We start from the raw sequence: 16621 nt of genomic DNA on the forward strand, positions 1-16621 counted from the left end.
TCAATCAAACAACCCGGGGAACCTCGCTCAGAAACCAACAAACCAGCAACAAATCAAGCAAGCAAAGAAAGTCAACGAATGGGACATTTGACCGCTCTCCTGAAAAGCAACGACCCAGATGTTTGGTTTGGGTTTACCCCCCACGAATGACGATGTTCAGACGCGTAGTGCACGGATCCTGGTCCCCGGTCTAATCGGGTTGAGTTCCGGGCGCCACGGTGTGGGCATTTGTTGGAGAAGCGGACCGCTGGGCCGGCAGATCGCATTTGACGTCGGATTGTGTTTTCGGGGCGAGGTGTTGGAATTAGTTCGTTGTGAATGGATTCCTGGTTTGAGTGTGAAGCGCGGCGTGGGGTAACGGACCGATAGGGGTTGTAGTTTCTGCTGATGGGATTTACTTGCTGGTGTGCATTTGATTGATATGGGTCTTGGGGTTTATGAAAGTTGATTTGTGGGGATGAGGGCGGATAGATATGTAAATGTAGCTTAGTTGCGATGGTGATGTGTGAGCTGTGTTGTGTTGGGTGGTTACTTGGAAGGGGGATGGGATCCGTGGTTGGGAACTCGTTGCAGGAACAAGGTTGACCACTAAGATGGGGATGGTATGAGAAGCGGATTCGTTGTGTTGTGCTTCCGGAGTAAGTGATGTGAGTGTTGTTGTTAGTTGCTGCTTGCTTAATAAATTGAAGCTAATAAAGGTTGAGCTGAGAGACAGCACGGGCATAGTGTCAAGGATCGCGAGGGTTGGGAATGAATATGGCAGAGTTGTATGTTTATGTTTACCCGCCTAGCCTGCAAGCATGTTGATTAACAGTTGCTCGCTTCATCTATTGGACATGTTTGCACAGAAGTCGTGTCTAAGAAGTGAACTTGGGAAATGACGTAGTCCACTGTGCTGGAGTTGTACTTGCACAATAATATAGAAAATTTTTTAACTTTGTCCAGTGCAAAAGTTTCACATACATCAAGTGTGACGAATCCGTGATGTGAGTAGATAGAGCTGTGAACTGGCTGTAGAGTAGACATACGAAACCATTCATCATTCTTGGTCCGAATTATCTATCCAGGCACCCGCTACGTTGGTTCAACGCTTAGTTGAAGACACACGTTTTTCAGGGATGTATCAGTATTGGAATTGCTTAAAGTGCGCAAAGATATACTACGCGGCTTGTTACTTGAGTCTGGCATAGCGCCGACCTCACATTCATAACAGTGATCATGCAGAACTGATACCTGATTGTTCCTGTCATTTTGGCTCTTTGAATTGAAATACATTGTTACAGAACAAGACTCTGAATGTGGCCATTTAAAGTTACCATGCTGGCCTGCATATGGTGTGTTGTGGTTGTATAAGTGAGTGTGTGCTAATGCATTGTTCTGTTAGTAGTTGTAAGGTCTGCCACGGACACGGATGATTTCTCGCGGATGAAATGCTTGGGAATACATTAAATCGTGATAAACATGGTACATGGAATTCATCGTCTATTGTCAGCTTCCACTTCCGTGTCCATGTAGCCGTCTACCGACCAAGGTCTAGGTGCCTAGGTAGTTCAGAGTCGTCTCCGTGCTGAATCCACCCCAATCGAACAAGAATCAGACAGCGGCATTTTCGACCGCAGATAAAGTAGTGATTCCATTTAAGAGTGGAATGTATTAGTACATGCTTTATATAGATGAAACATAAGAATTACGCTTGATACCATCCAGTCGAAATAAAACAAAGAATCAGAAGTCGAGTTCAATGTTGCCCCACTTGGGAACTGGGACTTGGGACTTGCACTTGAGCAGCTCCTGTCAGTCGTCCGAGACCCACATCCATGCCTGAAGTTGCAGTTCGTCACTCACCACTCACCAGTCGGACCAATTGTTCCTGAGCAACCCGGAAGCTTCATTTTCAACGACGTCCGTTTCGCCATCTTGACGCGCGCGCCAACGTTGCCAACCCTTTCGCCAGGCTTGAAGACTTTTCCCTTGCGCTGCCGCGCGCAGCAAAATCTTTCTCCATGGCCGCTGGCTTCGTTCGCGTGTTCAATTCGCAATAATCATACCCGTCGTCCATCATCGTCGACTGCGACCCTTTGGCTGGCGCGGCTTCACCATGGACCAGACCTCCAGGCCGCGTCGCGCAGTACGCGAATCCATGGATTACTGGTCACGCTTTGTCGACAAGTGTATATCCAAACGCCTCAGCACGGAAGACTTTGACGAATTCGTGCGTCTCATCCAGGCGAAGCACCCGTTGCCCCCATTTCTCATCGCCTTTTTATTTCTGCGACCGATGCCCGATAACGACGTGAGCCTCGACCCTCGAATACCGCCGTATATCCAGGTCCTCAGCAGGCTAGGCTATATCGATGCGCCGTCCATATTGAAAGTGCTGTACAAATTCTCGTCCCTGCACACACAGCTCAAAGCTTCTACTCAAAACGGAACCCAGTCCGAGAGCAAGGACAACAAGGACAGCCATGATTCGAATGGCAAAGATAAAAAACAGAGCCCGCGACGCTGGAGGAGCTCGTCTTGGGCGGAGGAAGTCATGTTTTACCACGTTATTAAAACTATCGTGGAGGGAACTGCGTTCCGAGATTCGCGCGCCGTACTGGAACTTGTCCAAGTCATTTCTAAGTGGATGGAACTCTTCACCTCAGTGTCTAGCGCTTTTGCGACTGATGTAATGGGTGAACTGCAGAATTCGCAGGCCCGTGATGATATGGATGTTGCTCGGGCTGCCTTTGTCCCGCTCTTGTTGCGGTTGGTGGAGGTTCCCGCGCTTGTCAAAGCCATCAGCAACCCCAATGTCAAAGGTAGGGTGTATACATGCATTTGCTATCCTGACTTCTCACTAATGTAAATGTAGCGATACGTCAGCAGCTGTCGAACAGCTTGGCTGGGTTCATTCACACACTACAGCCGGCTCCGGGATTTGTGGAACGATTAGACATCTTCCGCACGGAAACTTTGGATAGACTGGATCCAATTGATAAAAGGAGCCAGGCAGCTGCGAATGCCGCCATGGACGAGCTGCTGGAGACGACCGTTGGTGTAGACAATTTTGCCATTCCGGACCTGCTCATCACCAACACCAGATCAGCATTATATGTATATTTAAACGCAACGGTATGTTGGGAGACGATTGCGAAAGTCATGTCTGTCGTCTCGGTATGCTGACCGGTTACCAGCTTGTGGGACGGCCATTGATTGACGATAATGTATTGATATCATATTTGCAAAACCGGTATCAGGTATGTTCAACCGAACTGAGCATCATATTGTCGCGGAACTGACCGTATTACAAAGGGCGCAACGCAACCAAGCGCTATTGAGCTAATTATAGCATCATTTGACATTCTTGCCAATGCGGTATTCCGCAACGAGGGGCCCAGAGATGCACATCTGCTGAAGTCGTTCCTGGTGAACAAAGTACCACTGCTCCTGTGTCACCTCTTCTCACACGAACCCACATTTGACACCAACTCTACGGAATACTGCATCACTGCGGCTCTGAACCAGGTCGACACGAGTGTTTTCCCCACCGCCTCGCTCATGTTTGACGAGTCGAGAAGCAACAACCCCTATACCGAAAGTGTCCGAGAGGACTTTTGTACGGCATGTGCTCTTCATGGTTTGGTGCAAAGGGAGCACGTGGAGAGAATACTGGGCGAAACGTCCATGTCCTATGAGCCCTCCCTGGAAAAGTATTCCAAGGAGAAGCTTGTTCAGGATTGTTTGGCAGACGCCGAAAAGGTTCAGGGATTAATACGCGAGTTGGAGAAGATGGATGGCAACGTTGGCGCTGTTTGCCAGGCACTAGTGGAAGTATGAACTCGAAAATTGGAACGTAGGACGTTGCAACAAGCTAACTTGGCCTTAGGTAATGCGCCAACTCTGCAACAACAAGGAAACGATGTCACTAAAGCTCCTGTGCAGCCAGCTGGCACAAAAGCCTCAGACGTTGGATATTCTGCTACTCTTTGAAAAGCTGCCTACTATTTTGGATCCGTTGTGCCAGCTCCTGGACAACTGGCGATACGAAGAGGATCAAGGCGAATACCAACCCATCTACGAAGAATTTGGCTCCATACTCCTTCTGGTGTTGGCATTTGCATACCGCTATAATCTAACCGCGGCTGACATTGGCATAATGTCTCCAGATTCTAGTATTGCCAAGATTCTGAGCAGGGCACATATAAGCCGCGAGAGGGATGAGCTGACTGAACAGGAAAAGGGCCACATGAGCGGTTGGATTCATGGTCTCTTCGACACTGAATCCGGTGGGTTGGGGGATGATCTGATGTCTTCGTGTCCACCGCAAGACTTTTATCTGCTCGTGGCATCTCTGTTTCAAAACATTGTGGTAGCCTACACATACGGATATCTCAACGACGAAACCCTCAAAGGGGGTGTAGAATGTACGTCTCCTTCATAGCCTGCGGGTACTATCGTCTCTCACAGCAACCCTCTAACTCTTTTGCTAGACCTTGTAGACACCTTCTTGCTACCTTCACTCGTGCCGGCACTTCGTTTCCTAGCAGACTACCTGTGGGTAGAGCAAAAGGAGCAAAAAGCCGTCATCAAAGTCCTGCAGCTCATCTTGCTGCCGAGCTCCATTTCCGGCGAGGCAAGCACTATGCTATCATCCGTGAGAAACCTCGTCGCGAAGCCCCTGGAGCACTCCCTACGGACATATCAGCGTCAGGACCCCAAGAACCAGGACATCGAGCCGCTGCTGCGAGCGCTCAAGGACAGCCTGCCCCTCTCACGACGAACCGGCGGCGCAGACCACAACGAACTCGAATCGTGGACCAACGCCTCCAGCAACGGCCTCGCCGGCGCTTTGCGACACACCGTCCAGGGCCTCTTCCAATGGAGTTTTCACCAAGCCACCGGCAACAGCCTGCCCACGTCCTACACACACAGACAACTAATAGCAGCCGTAAAAATCATGGGAGCAAAGCGCGCGCTCCGCCTCCTCCTCGACGAAGTGCGCACGCACTCCGAAGCCGGCACCGGCCCCCTGGTCTACGACGTCGTCGGCGCCATGATCTGCGCCCCCAACGTCACCAACGAACTCCCGCCAAACAGCCAGATGATGGACCCGGCCGGCAACCTCCCGCCTGCCATACAGCAGCCCCTCACCCTCCGCGAGGCTCTGCGCTTCGAAGCCGAAAGCTGTCGCAAGCTGCAAAAGACGGACCCCGTCCTGGCGGAGGTTGTCGTCCGTCTGCACCGCCGTGTGGAAGCGCACTTGGTCATGCCGCAGGCGCAGGGGATGCTCGAGGCACCGGGCATTCAGCTCGATCTTACGGCTGGGCCAGGCGGGCTCGGTGACGTTGGTGCGATGGCGGCGGCGGCGGGAGTGGGAGGCGACGGCATGGGGGTTGATGGTCTGGATATGGGTATGGGTGGTCCGGGGAGCGCTGGCGGCTTGGATACGACTAGTGATGGGGATTTGTTTGGCGGGCTGGATACTAGTGATATGGATATGTTTGCGTGGGGGGATAGTATGGATTTGAGTGGGAATTGAGTTGTTTGAAGGGTGTTTTTGGCGGTGATGGGCAAGAGGCGTTGTGTTGATTTGGGGTTTATATCATCATCATCATCATGGGGGTACACTGTACACTGTATGCTGTGTGTGGTTGTGGGCGTTGATGAGCGTACATAAGAAATCTAATTACTATGGACAAATATTCTTTCTGATGGTTACTAACGAGTCGTCTTGAGCGTAGGCCCTCATATCGCTGTGGGATATTAGGAGCCAAGTTCATTCTGTTCGCCCGTCCATGATCCCTGGTTCGACAACTTCCTGCAGATTCAAGGGCTCTTTCAGCTCCGCAATCTTCTTCAGACAATTCCAACATCAGACGGAGAAGTGTCCTCCTGCTGGCGTAGATTCTTAATACATTCCTGAAGAACATCCTTGCCATCCCGATCCTGTATTGAGGTATCGGTAATAACGTATCCCTTGGTGTCAGCACCAAGCTCGGCAAGCAATCTTGCTGCATCCACTTGTTTCCGTAGGAACCCTTCACTTGCGGTTCTCCATCTACTTTCCCTCCTCGCGCCCATAACTGCAGCCTCGAATGGCGTTTGTCCCTCGTCTAGTGCTTCAATATTTGCGCCATTTGTAACAAGGAAGCGAATAATGTCGAGTTGACCACCCTCAGCTGCACCATGAAGTGGTGTTCTGAAGTTCTCATCAGCAGACACTTTATTGTCAGCAGTCTTGATTAGCAATTCGACTACATCATAATGACCTTCACGGGCTGCAACGTAAATTGAATATGCATGGAGAGAACTTGATGGCTTGCCATCTCCACATTCAAAAATCACCTTGATGACATCCGCATGTCCATACCGAGCGGCAAGGTATAGTTGTTCTTTCCATGGCCATCCCTGGCGTCGCTCATCGACCTTTAGCTTGGATGCGAGTAGTTTGGCAACACCTATTTGTCCCAGTCGAGCCGATGCATGGAACGGTGTCTCGCTATGTGTATTGTAAGCATCCATCTGTATACCGAGACTAACAAGCAGCTCAGCAGCGTCAACTCGTCCATACATAGCAGCAAGATGCAGACATGTGTTTTGAAAGAAGTCACAGGCAGCTAGTTTTGCTCCTGCATTGAGAAGTAGTCGAATAGTATCACAATCGCCACTCATGGCGGCGAAGTGTATTGGCTTCCACCCGAATCTCCCCTCTGCATCCACATTCGCGGAGAAGTCTATCAGGAGTTGCACAATTGAACTCAGTCCGCATTGGGAAGCATAGTGCAATGGCGTCCATCCGGCAAGATCAACGGCATTTACGTCGGCTCCCTCAGTGAGTGACCGCTTAAGGTCAAGTCCCATTCCCTGTGCTGCAGCGTAATGCTGCAAGGTCCAGCCGAGATGGTCGCTCCCGTTGGTTCCATTACTGAAGTAGAGACTCTTTGGAAGATGCAGACCATATTCAAGTCTGAAACGGGTAGCATCTTCCCAGTCACGCCGTTCTACCAAGCCGCATCGAGCTTCCTGTACAGGAGCACAATGCCAGCCCCGCCCCTGAAACTCATAGATGCTCATGAGTTCGGACAAGATGCTACGGTTGGTACATCGCAATGCATCTTCCAGTTCAGGTTTCATGTGGCTAAAGAACCCGTAGTCAAGCGATTTCAGCTCATACAACATGTTCAATGTCCGCAAATAGTCCATCATAGTTGCGGTAGCTCTGTAGGAGGTTACACTCTCTGCCGGGAACGTTCGCCCTATCTTATGCACCCATAGAAACCGCCTTTGGGGACCATCATCGGAGTAAAAAAGTCTGTCTTGGCTGTTGCAGTATTTATTTGCAAGGTCACAAATAATATCATCAACCTGTGGAAGCTTTTGTTCCGTACTCAATGGTAGGATGACGCTCAAGAGGATCTCGTCCGCACTCCCCAGCCCAGTGCTGCTGACCTCTTGGGCAATCCTGGACAGAAGAGAATTTCGAAGGGTGAAAGACGGGCAGGGATTTTGGAGGTCACCATGAGGTAGCAGGTCAACAACGCCATTTAGGGGATTTGGCATTGTCTTTGCCACCATGCACATGAATGCTGAGAACAGGTGTTGGGCCAGCACGGCTTCTAATGGCTTGTCCGATTCTGTAGCCAGGTATGTTTCTACTGAATCGCATGAAGCCCACTGTAAAAAGTCCGAGGTTCCCCTTTTCATCTCTTGGCTCAGATATTTGACCATGGAGCACGGCCTTCGATGTTGGTCGCGCCGGCCGTAATTGTGGCCAATAATTCTGCAATGTTGCACTTCTAACGAGCCACGATCGTCTTGCTCGACTTTCACAATCCGGATTGAGTCAAGAGGCATCCACCAGTCGAGATCTCGTTGTAGGGCAGCGCTGCAAGCACCAAGAAGCCTTAAACTACAGGCCTCGGGCAATGTTTTAGATCGCAGCCACATGTCGTCTTGGGTGTTAGAAATTGTGGGCGATATGCGTCTTGTAGATACTTGATTGGATTCATTCTCTACTGCTTCACGGATAGAATACAGCCACAGCGACAAGGCAGCGTTGATCTCATCCGCAAAAGCTTTCCACTTCCCGTTTCGTTGTTCCAAATGGAAATAGACCTTCTGGTCGATTGTTCGGCCATACTCGATAGTGAGACACCACACCAACGGTTCCTCGGCGTATTTACCTCTCTCATACGGAAGTAAATCATCCATTGTGATCTCAATCGCTCTCGCCAGACTCACAGCCTCCGCTGCGGCAGCTCCACGCCTCTCTGTGAGTAGACTAAGAGCTCTCATTATCTCCAACGATTGTTGTGCCTGATTTTGGATACCATTTACATCGGCGCTTGATTTTTCCAGTTTTTCATAAGGCTGAGCATCAACGGGCATGATCGCCCAGGTTTTGTATTCGTCCTTCTCGTTCGATTCATCCCTTTCCGACTTGGACGTGGCTAACCAAGGGGCATCATCCAGGTCTCCCAGCGTCATTGCAAACCACTCGAGCTCGAACCCTGGTGTGAGACGCTTACTGAGAGGAGGCTTGGACAGCCCACGACGAGCGACAGCCCTGATGCCAGTCATGACGAGAACAGCAATCAGTTGAGCAATCGAGGCTGAGTAGTGCATTCCCCGTAGACCAACAAACTGGGCGACAAATCCACAGAGACCACTAACGGTGCCTGCTATAGTCTTCAAAGCCAATTTATTTGCAGCCGTATATTGTGTGAGAACCTCGAGGAGTGACCCATTACTCGCCGGATGCCCGGGGTTGTTTGAGTCGACCGGTGAAGTTGTTGGACTGGTGTCTCCCTTGGCCCGACTTGATGTGGTAATGATGGTCCGTTCATCCTTGGGAAATATCGCAAACGAATCAAAGACTTGGTCTCCAACAACCTTTTTCTGCTGAAGCCAAACGATGCGAGCCTTTCGGCCCTGGCCAGGTCTGTATCGTGTCTCGTCTGTGCTGCTCTCCACGACGTGACCACAGACAAGCAAACCAGCCACCAATGCGATTGTTCCTATTAGAGTGCAAGGAAATGCGTAGCCTTTTACCTCATCTCCATCCTTTTGCCATCGCAATCGATAAGTGACGAACCCAGAGAATATTATGACCCCGAGCTGCAGAGCCGTTCCGAATACTGCCCAAGCGCGCAGCTCTGCTCTCCCAGTCTGACCATGACAATTGAGGGAGATGTTGGGAGCTTCAGGCCGCATGTTTTTAACGATGATGATGTCTGATGCTTCATAGTTGGCTGTTGAGCGCCCTTTTTCTATGGAGGAGGCAGAGTCAACGTTGTTGGGAATAAAACTCGCATTGGCTCCTTCCTGGTCGTCAAATTGGCCGTTTGAGTCTAAAAAAGGGTCAATAAGCATCTAGATAAATGAGGAGTGAATGCCGAGCTAACCGATTTTTTGCAGATATTGGAATTCGTCCTTCGTCGCTGTTTCCAGATCGCATGTCCTGACCTTTGGTTGGCCGCCTTGGCGAGCCTCGTCAGAGGGCAATAAGCAAATGAGCTCCACGATATTCGCTGAACCCATACATCTCACTATCTCTTGACCGTTCCAGAGCTCACACACTTCTTTCGAGGTGGATGACATCAGCTCTGCCTCAGCAACGGCAAGGTTCTCCCTTGCTCTCCCGATAATAGCCTTGAGCCACGACGGGCCCCCAACCCTGATAGCACTAACAATGATAGTTATAATTCCAATGGGAGCCATGGCTAGCATGAAGTTGTCTGCCCAACCCATGGATTGGCTCATGAACTGCATGACAACGCGTTCTCCGAAGAGAGTAAGTATCCTTTAACACAATAACATTATTATTTCGGTACGGTACACAGGGTTAGAGCATGCGAGGAGACTCACGGAGCCAAATCCGAGAACAGATTATTCGAAAAGTCATCTCCACTGTCTGCAGCGGCCGGACAGCTCGCAAAAAGCACAAGATGAAGAAGGGCAACCCTAGCAGTCGACATTCCAGCTATTCAAGCAACTGAAGACTGGGACGACAAACAAAAAGAATTCAAGGTACCAGAAAGACACCCAATGGGTCTGTAATGGCAACTGGGAGGTTTGCGATGGATTAGAGTCGCCACATTGACGGCCAAAACACAACACTTGAAAGCGGCCATGTTTTGCACTTAAGCGGGATGATCTACCATTTCACCATGCAAGCACTCCGTAAACAAGTCCCATAGCTTTACTTGGAGGGGGCCATCTGTCCCGTCTGCAGTGTCATCAGGTCCAAGCACAGACTTCCAATATGCCAAGTTTCTTGAAGAGACACGAATGCAGCCGCTCCTCATTGTTACACAGCGTCGAATGTGGGTGCACACGAATTGGATTGCACAACTTGTGATGAGCCACTAAATCTCCGGGGAGCATAAATAGGTAGAAAAGAACGTGGTTGGACTGTTGCTGCATGGGCCAGGCGGCTGTGTCTCTCAAAAGACATGCTTCAAGATTTCCATGATAGGTAAGTTGCTTCGGGCCGTGACTAGTAGTAAGCCGCAAGTGCAACAACCGGTAATAAGGATAAAGAAAACTTCTGTAATCGCAATTGTTGAGTAAACGAGCTGGAACTTCCAACCCCGTTTGTCATCTCTCCCATATACTCCATAGATGATGAAGGATTCCCTGACCAACTGCTGTTGGCCCTCGGCGATTGGGTGCCTTGTTGTCAGTTCGCATACGCCACAACTATTCTGTGTGACACTTGGGACTTCATTTCGACCAGCTCCTTTGCCGCGTTTAGCCTCAGATACTGCCCCCGAAGCCCAAGTCGTTTGGTTGTGCAGAGTAGTCTAGCCGCTAAAGCTACCAGCAGATGAATTTTGCGGTTACTATCGACTCCAAGGAGCAATGAATCTAAATTATCTTCAAGTAAGAGCACAGAGGCTGATAATAGCTCCAAGTCAAGCATTTAGGCACTGGCGACCTGCAGCCTCGACAAACCAACAATGTTAACTCATTGGTGAACGAGTTGGGCAGCACTGCAGAGCAACTCGGCTTGTGTGATCAATAATTGGCCAAAGACGCACGAGAAACGGTATAATCACCAACAGACCTGCAGGTATTCGGCCCGCTCCTATTTACAGATCTTCGAATCCGGGGCATCGCATGCCACAGACGCGGCATATGCTACTAATATTTCATCGACTGCTGTCGAACGGTTAGATAGCTTTAAATTCTGCAGTATGGTTGTTGCCAAGAATAGGGTTGAAGAGTGAGCCCATCTCTGCGTCGGCCTGGATTGTTGCGTCAATTTTCCATCCCGTACACAACAGCGGAAGGCAGCACTACTCAAATATGCATGTCTCCAAAATATTTCCATCTTGTACTAAGTCGGAGTTCGGAGTGCGGAGTGAACAAAGAGGCTCCGTAGGCGTTGCAGTGCATTGCCGCCTTGTTGCACCTGTGGTAGTGCCTACGACTTTACCCTCGACAAGCTTAAAGCTAATTGTGCTAATGGTTTGCTTTGTTGATAAAGTTTAGGTTTTGAGTGAGTGCTTGATATGTGGCTGAGACATTTTGAAAGTAGCTTGATCATATCCGCGTTTAGTGGGAGAGGAAGACCGCTTGTATCACAACCTCTGGCCAAAATAAAAATAAAAATAAATAACATAGCTGTTATAGCAAGAGACTGGGTCATGGCGCTCCTGATTCCAACGCTATCGATGTTATGCTAGTGGCGACCTGTTTGGGGTACAAATTAACTTTGGCAGCTTTAAAGGTGGACGAGCAACAAAACGAAACGGTCCAGATGTCGTGTCTGGTACTTGGGTCGATGTCGATGACGCCGTTGGCGATTCTCAGCCCTGATCAATATCAACGCTGACTTAGTACTCACAGAGCAATTCTGGAGTCAATCACCAACACAGTGCATTCAAACCACCCTAACCTAAAGCAAGCCAAATTACAAGCAAGCAGCCTCAAAAAATCCCCAAGTATGAAAATTGCGATGCGATCCCGTTTCAGCAACATGTCCGGAATTATGCTACGGCTGGACGTGGCTAAAGTCTAATCGGTGCCAAACCAATACAACAAACCAATTACACGAGCCTCACGCCAACATGATGAATTGCATCGCCCGAGGGCGGGAGATGTAATAAATAACCGTTGCAGCCTCCAAAATCCAGATTTATCCCTTCCGTCATTTCAAGCTTTACACACCGACGAAACGAAAACAAAACAACCACCATCATGGAGTCCAAAACAGCAACCCAATCTGTCCGCGACAACAACCAACGAGCGCGCGAGGCACTCCCTTTCAGTGACCAGACTGATTTCCAGAACGCAACAAAGGGCTACATTGGCAAATGCAAGCCAAATATCATTAACAATGCCGCTGGTGACGTGGTCTGGGATAATGATGCCTACAACTTTCTCCAACTTGATGATGCCCCCGACACTGTGAATCCCAGTCTGTGGCGACAGGCAAAGCTCTGCCAACTGGACGGTCTATTCCAAGTCACAGACGGGATTTACCAAGTCCGCGGTCTGGACCTTTCCAACACGACATTTATCGAAGGCGACGAGGGCCTCATCATCATTGACGTATTGACGTGTGTAGAGACGGCAGCTGCAGCGCTGAAATTGTACCGGGAGCATCGCGGCAAGGACAGACAAATCAAGGCAATCATTTATACGCACTGCCATGCAGATCACTTCGGCGGAGTAAAAGGCTTCGTCACAGAAGAGGAAGTGCAACAAAATGACATCAAAATCATGGCGCCAGAGGGATTCCTGGAGCACGCAATTGCAGAAAATGTGTTTGCGGGAACCGCCATGAGCCGCCGAGCATCGTACATGTACGGCGCGGCGCTACCTCGCGGTCCAAAGGGCCAGGTTAGCGCTGGTTTGGGTCAGAGTGTTCCAACTGGTACAGTGACGCTCATTGCGCCGAATGATGATATCAAGACCACCGGGGAGGAGAGGGTGGTTGACGGTGTGAAGATGGTCTTCCAAATGGCGCCTGATACCGAAGCACCCGCCGAGATGCTCATCTACTTTCCGCAGTTCAAGGCGCTTTGCGCGGCAGAAGACGCAACGCATACGTTTCACAATATTCTGACGCTACGAGGAGCCGTGGTCCGAGACTCGCATAACTGGAGCAAGTACATCACCGAGACGATTGACTTGTTCGGACACAAATCCGATGTGGTGTTTGCTTCCCACCACTGGCCAACCTGGGGGACGCAGAATGTTGTTGATTTCCTGAGCACTCAACGGGATTTATACGCCTACGTGCACGACCAGACCCTCCGGTTCCTGAACAAGGGCTACACAGGTCCTGAAATTGCGGAAATGATAACCCTCCCGCCTGCTCTTGAGGAGGCATGGAGTGCTCGCGGTTACTACGGCTCACTGAGCCATAATGTCAAGGCCATTTATCAGCGCTACATGGGCTGGTTCGACGGCAATCCCGCCCATCTATGGGAACACCCACCAGTTGAACGGGCAAAGCGCTATGTGAGACTCGCAGGCGGCGCAGACCAAGTCGTGTTCCACGCAAGAGAAGCCTTTGAGAAAGGTGATTTCCGCTGGGCAGCAGAGATATTGAACCACGTCGTGTTTGCGGACGCCAACAACGCCACGGCCAAAGCACTACTAGCAGATACGTACGAGCAACTGGGTTACGGGGCTGAGAATGGAACCTGGCGAAATTTCTACATTTCCGGTGCCGTGGAATTGCGCAGCGGCAAATTTGGCGCCCCGACGACAACGGCATCCAAGGACATCGCCGGTCAACTTACGCCAGAGATGTTGTTCGATTCCCTGGCCATTAAAATTGACGGTCCAAAGGCATGGGGGGAGAAACTGGCCATTGATGTTGTCTTGGGGGATGTTGACATGCGGTATAGGCTGTGGCTGTCGAATGGGGTGTTGCTTTATACGACGGCGAGGCAGGATGGCGGAGCGGATGTTACGATTTCGGGGAACAAGAGGCAGCTTTGTGCGTTGGCGGTTCTTGGACTTGATCCTGGAGCTCTGAGGAGGGTTGGCTTGGAGATTGACGGGGATGATGCTGTGCTGGGGAGGTTGGGGAGGTTGCTCGATATGGGGGATGCTAATTTTAACATGGTTACGCCGTAGGGTGGAGTTTGGGTTGCTTTGTTGTTATGTAGTTTGATGTTGATATGTACTGAAGAAGCAACAGTTGAATGTTTGAAGAAGGTAAGTTGTTATTCTGGTTAGTATACCGTGATGTGATGGTCTTACATGTGGTGAGATGTACGCAATTTCCTGAACTTTTGACTGAATATATTCGCACATTTACTAGCTTAAAGTGCTGATTGCTGTACAACTTCTGACTTTGATCCCACATCCTGCCAAGAACTTGAGAGCCTTCCTTCACCTCAACATCTATACCAAAAGAAAGAAAAATCTTTCTCAAAACAACGACAATGACCCCATCAACTCTTCTAAATCTCCTTCCGCGCAATGGCCATTCTTACATCCCTCGCACAACTCGCTCTTGTGAGGCTTTCCCTTCTTTCCACCGTAAAACGGCCGCTCAACCTCAACATTCGACCACTTCTTTAGACGGTATGCAACTCGTTCTGCATAAGAATCATCGAGAGTTGGACGGCTAACCCAGTTGCAAGACTTGCATCGCTGATGAAAGACCCTGGCGTTGTACCTCTTGCCAGAGTAAAGACGAATCCAAACCGCAATCTTCTTGCTGCTCCACCCTTGTTCATTGTAGTTTGGATTAGGGCACTGAAAGCGACCCATGACATTGGTGTCGTAGCCTTTGATGTGGCCCGTTTCTTTGTCGCCGTGGTGGAAGGTGAAGTAGAGGTTGTCTTCTTCTAGCAGGTCTGCTACTTCAGAATGATGATCTGGAAACATTGACCATCTTGGGGGTGGTGCCATGGTGAGCGCATTCAGATGAATGAAATGGATTGCTAATTGGTAACCTTTTTTTTCAAGTGATTGCAGGATTGCACTGAGAGTTGTGTGAGAAGTGACACAATGAATGGGAGAAACGGGTGAGATGCGCACTCTTTATACTTGATTAGACATCTGGTCTGATTATATTCACTGCTTCTACAGGTTTGTATTCACTGGAATTTGCGCTCTGACCTCTTAGCCTGTGAAGATGGGAAGTCAACAGAGACCGCTGGCCAACCATGCCGGATTCACTGCTCCACGACCTCAAGCTCGTAATGTGAATTGACATCACTTTCAATTGGTATTTTGTATGCCTTTTGAGCTATACTGTACTCTTGTGATATACCAGTGGGGGCGAAAGCTGCATGACGACCTAAGGAATCGTTGTGTGGCGAGGTATACCTTGATGTATTGAAACACTGAACTATTAGGTCCACGTTGTACTAATATACCCCGCAGGCTATAATTCTCGGTTCGACAAGGTCGTGAACAATGTTTGCGGTGTCGAATGCGAGCATCTCGGTTGTGCCGAGTGAACCGGGAACACCTTTACTTTCGATACGGTGACTTGATCCGTTGGCGTACACCAGGCATATCCACGCATCACATACAGAACGGCTTGCCAGTTACCGAAATAGCCAACTCGAAAGTGACTTCCTACTACGCCGCACAGCATTGTATAACACTGGCTTCGCGGAGTGCCATTATTGGTTCACACATATTGAAGGCAACGGGAGAGATAGGCCAGCGAGGAGACACTTTAAAGCAGTCTTATGGATAGGTCCTTAGCTGAAATGCTACAAGGGTGTAAGCTCCCTTGATCAGATAGCCATGCCAACGTACAGCAAGCTATCCTGCATTGTCGGTATCACATGGAGCAGACTTGACGTACTGCCCCGTGATTTAGAAACAGCCCCCAGGAACCCGCAAAGATACCCGTTCCCATTCCACAGCAGGCGTTCGAAGCAAAACAACATGGCTCTCAATATTCTAGGGATGTCTCCGACGCCACTGCCATACCGCAAGTCTTGCGTTTGAAGAGCAGAGCCAAACAAATAGCTGCAACCTGTTGGAGATGAACCTGTGTCAAGTTGTACTAGGTCTGATGCCAACGTGGGCGCCTTCTGAGGGTACAAGCAAAGCAGCTCCTGGTGCTGCTACTGATGATTTCGACCTCTTGGAAACTGCTAAGGTCCTTCTCTTCCTTCCTAAAGGCCATGTTTCATGAGTCGCCGCCGGGGTCCGCCTGCAGCGGGGTTTGGCCTTGATGAAACCGAAAAGACACATTGTGATGTACTCGATGTAAGTAGCTCAGAGTCTTTTCGATCGGGTACCTAGGTATTGTAAGGTGAACTAATCCGAGGCGTAAAGGACATTGTTATTCATCATTTGAAGTGCTACGATTGGAAGCTGCAACCCGATTTCTCGAGCTTTGCATTTCACATAACGCAGCGCACTTTCCCTAGTATTGACGTGGAACATATATTGGCCGGACGGTGTCTAGCGAAAAGGGCGAACATCAAACAAAGCAGTCCATCGGATATTCTTGGTTACGCCACTTTCAACCACCTCCGTCATGTTCAATAACTTGCCATAATAAACCCTGTCATTCAACACCTTGCGATTTGCACCGTTCATGATACTCGGCCGAGTTCGCAACCTGCAATGAGATATGAACTTGCGGCATATCGCCCTCTGCAAAAACACCAGCCATCAAAGTGCCCGACACTATCTCACT

General features: G+C 49.7%; 4 protein-coding genes across 4 annotated transcripts; 2 read left to right on the forward strand and 2 right to left on the reverse strand.

Moving 5' to 3' along the window:
* Window positions 1–2098: 2098 nt before the first annotated feature.
* On the forward strand, window positions 2099–5524 carry VFPPC_09824 (RNA polymerase II mediator complex subunit Nut1; the record flags this gene model as incomplete). Its single annotated transcript, XM_018288293.1, has 6 exons — window positions 2099–2804; window positions 2858–3117; window positions 3180–3242; window positions 3298–3816; window positions 3872–4409; window positions 4476–5524. 6 exons carry the CDS (start codon window positions 2099–2101, stop codon window positions 5522–5524), a joined length of 3135 nt encoding a protein of 1044 aa, XP_018141080.1.
* A 317-nt stretch (window positions 5525–5841) lies between these two features.
* VFPPC_09825 (ankyrin repeat protein) lies at window positions 5842–9705 on the reverse strand (the record flags this gene model as incomplete). The annotated part of the gene is made up of 2 exons (XM_018288294.1): window positions 5842–9335; window positions 9390–9705. The coding sequence occupies 2 exons, from the start codon at window positions 9703–9705 to the stop codon at window positions 5842–5844; spliced, it is 3810 nt and encodes a 1269-aa protein (XP_018141079.1).
* A 2484-nt stretch (window positions 9706–12189) lies between these two features.
* On the forward strand, window positions 12190–14082 carry VFPPC_09826 (beta-lactamase domain-containing protein; the record flags this gene model as incomplete). The annotated part of the gene is made up of 1 exon (XM_018288295.1): window positions 12190–14082. The coding sequence occupies one exon, from the start codon at window positions 12190–12192 to the stop codon at window positions 14080–14082; it is 1893 nt and encodes a 630-aa protein (XP_018141078.1).
* A 297-nt stretch (window positions 14083–14379) lies between these two features.
* Window positions 14380–14865, reverse strand: VFPPC_14665 (zinc-binding domain-containing protein; the record flags this gene model as incomplete). The annotated part of the gene is made up of 1 exon (XM_018292433.1): window positions 14380–14865. One exon carries the CDS (start codon window positions 14863–14865, stop codon window positions 14380–14382), a length of 486 nt encoding a protein of 161 aa, XP_018141077.1.
* Window positions 14866–16621: the final 1756 nt, after the last annotated feature.

Source organism: Pochonia chlamydosporia, chromosome 6 (assembly GCF_001653235.2).
Source record: "Pochonia chlamydosporia 170 chromosome 6, whole genome shotgun sequence".
Classification (NCBI taxonomy): domain Eukaryota; kingdom Fungi; phylum Ascomycota; class Sordariomycetes; order Hypocreales; family Clavicipitaceae; genus Pochonia; species Pochonia chlamydosporia.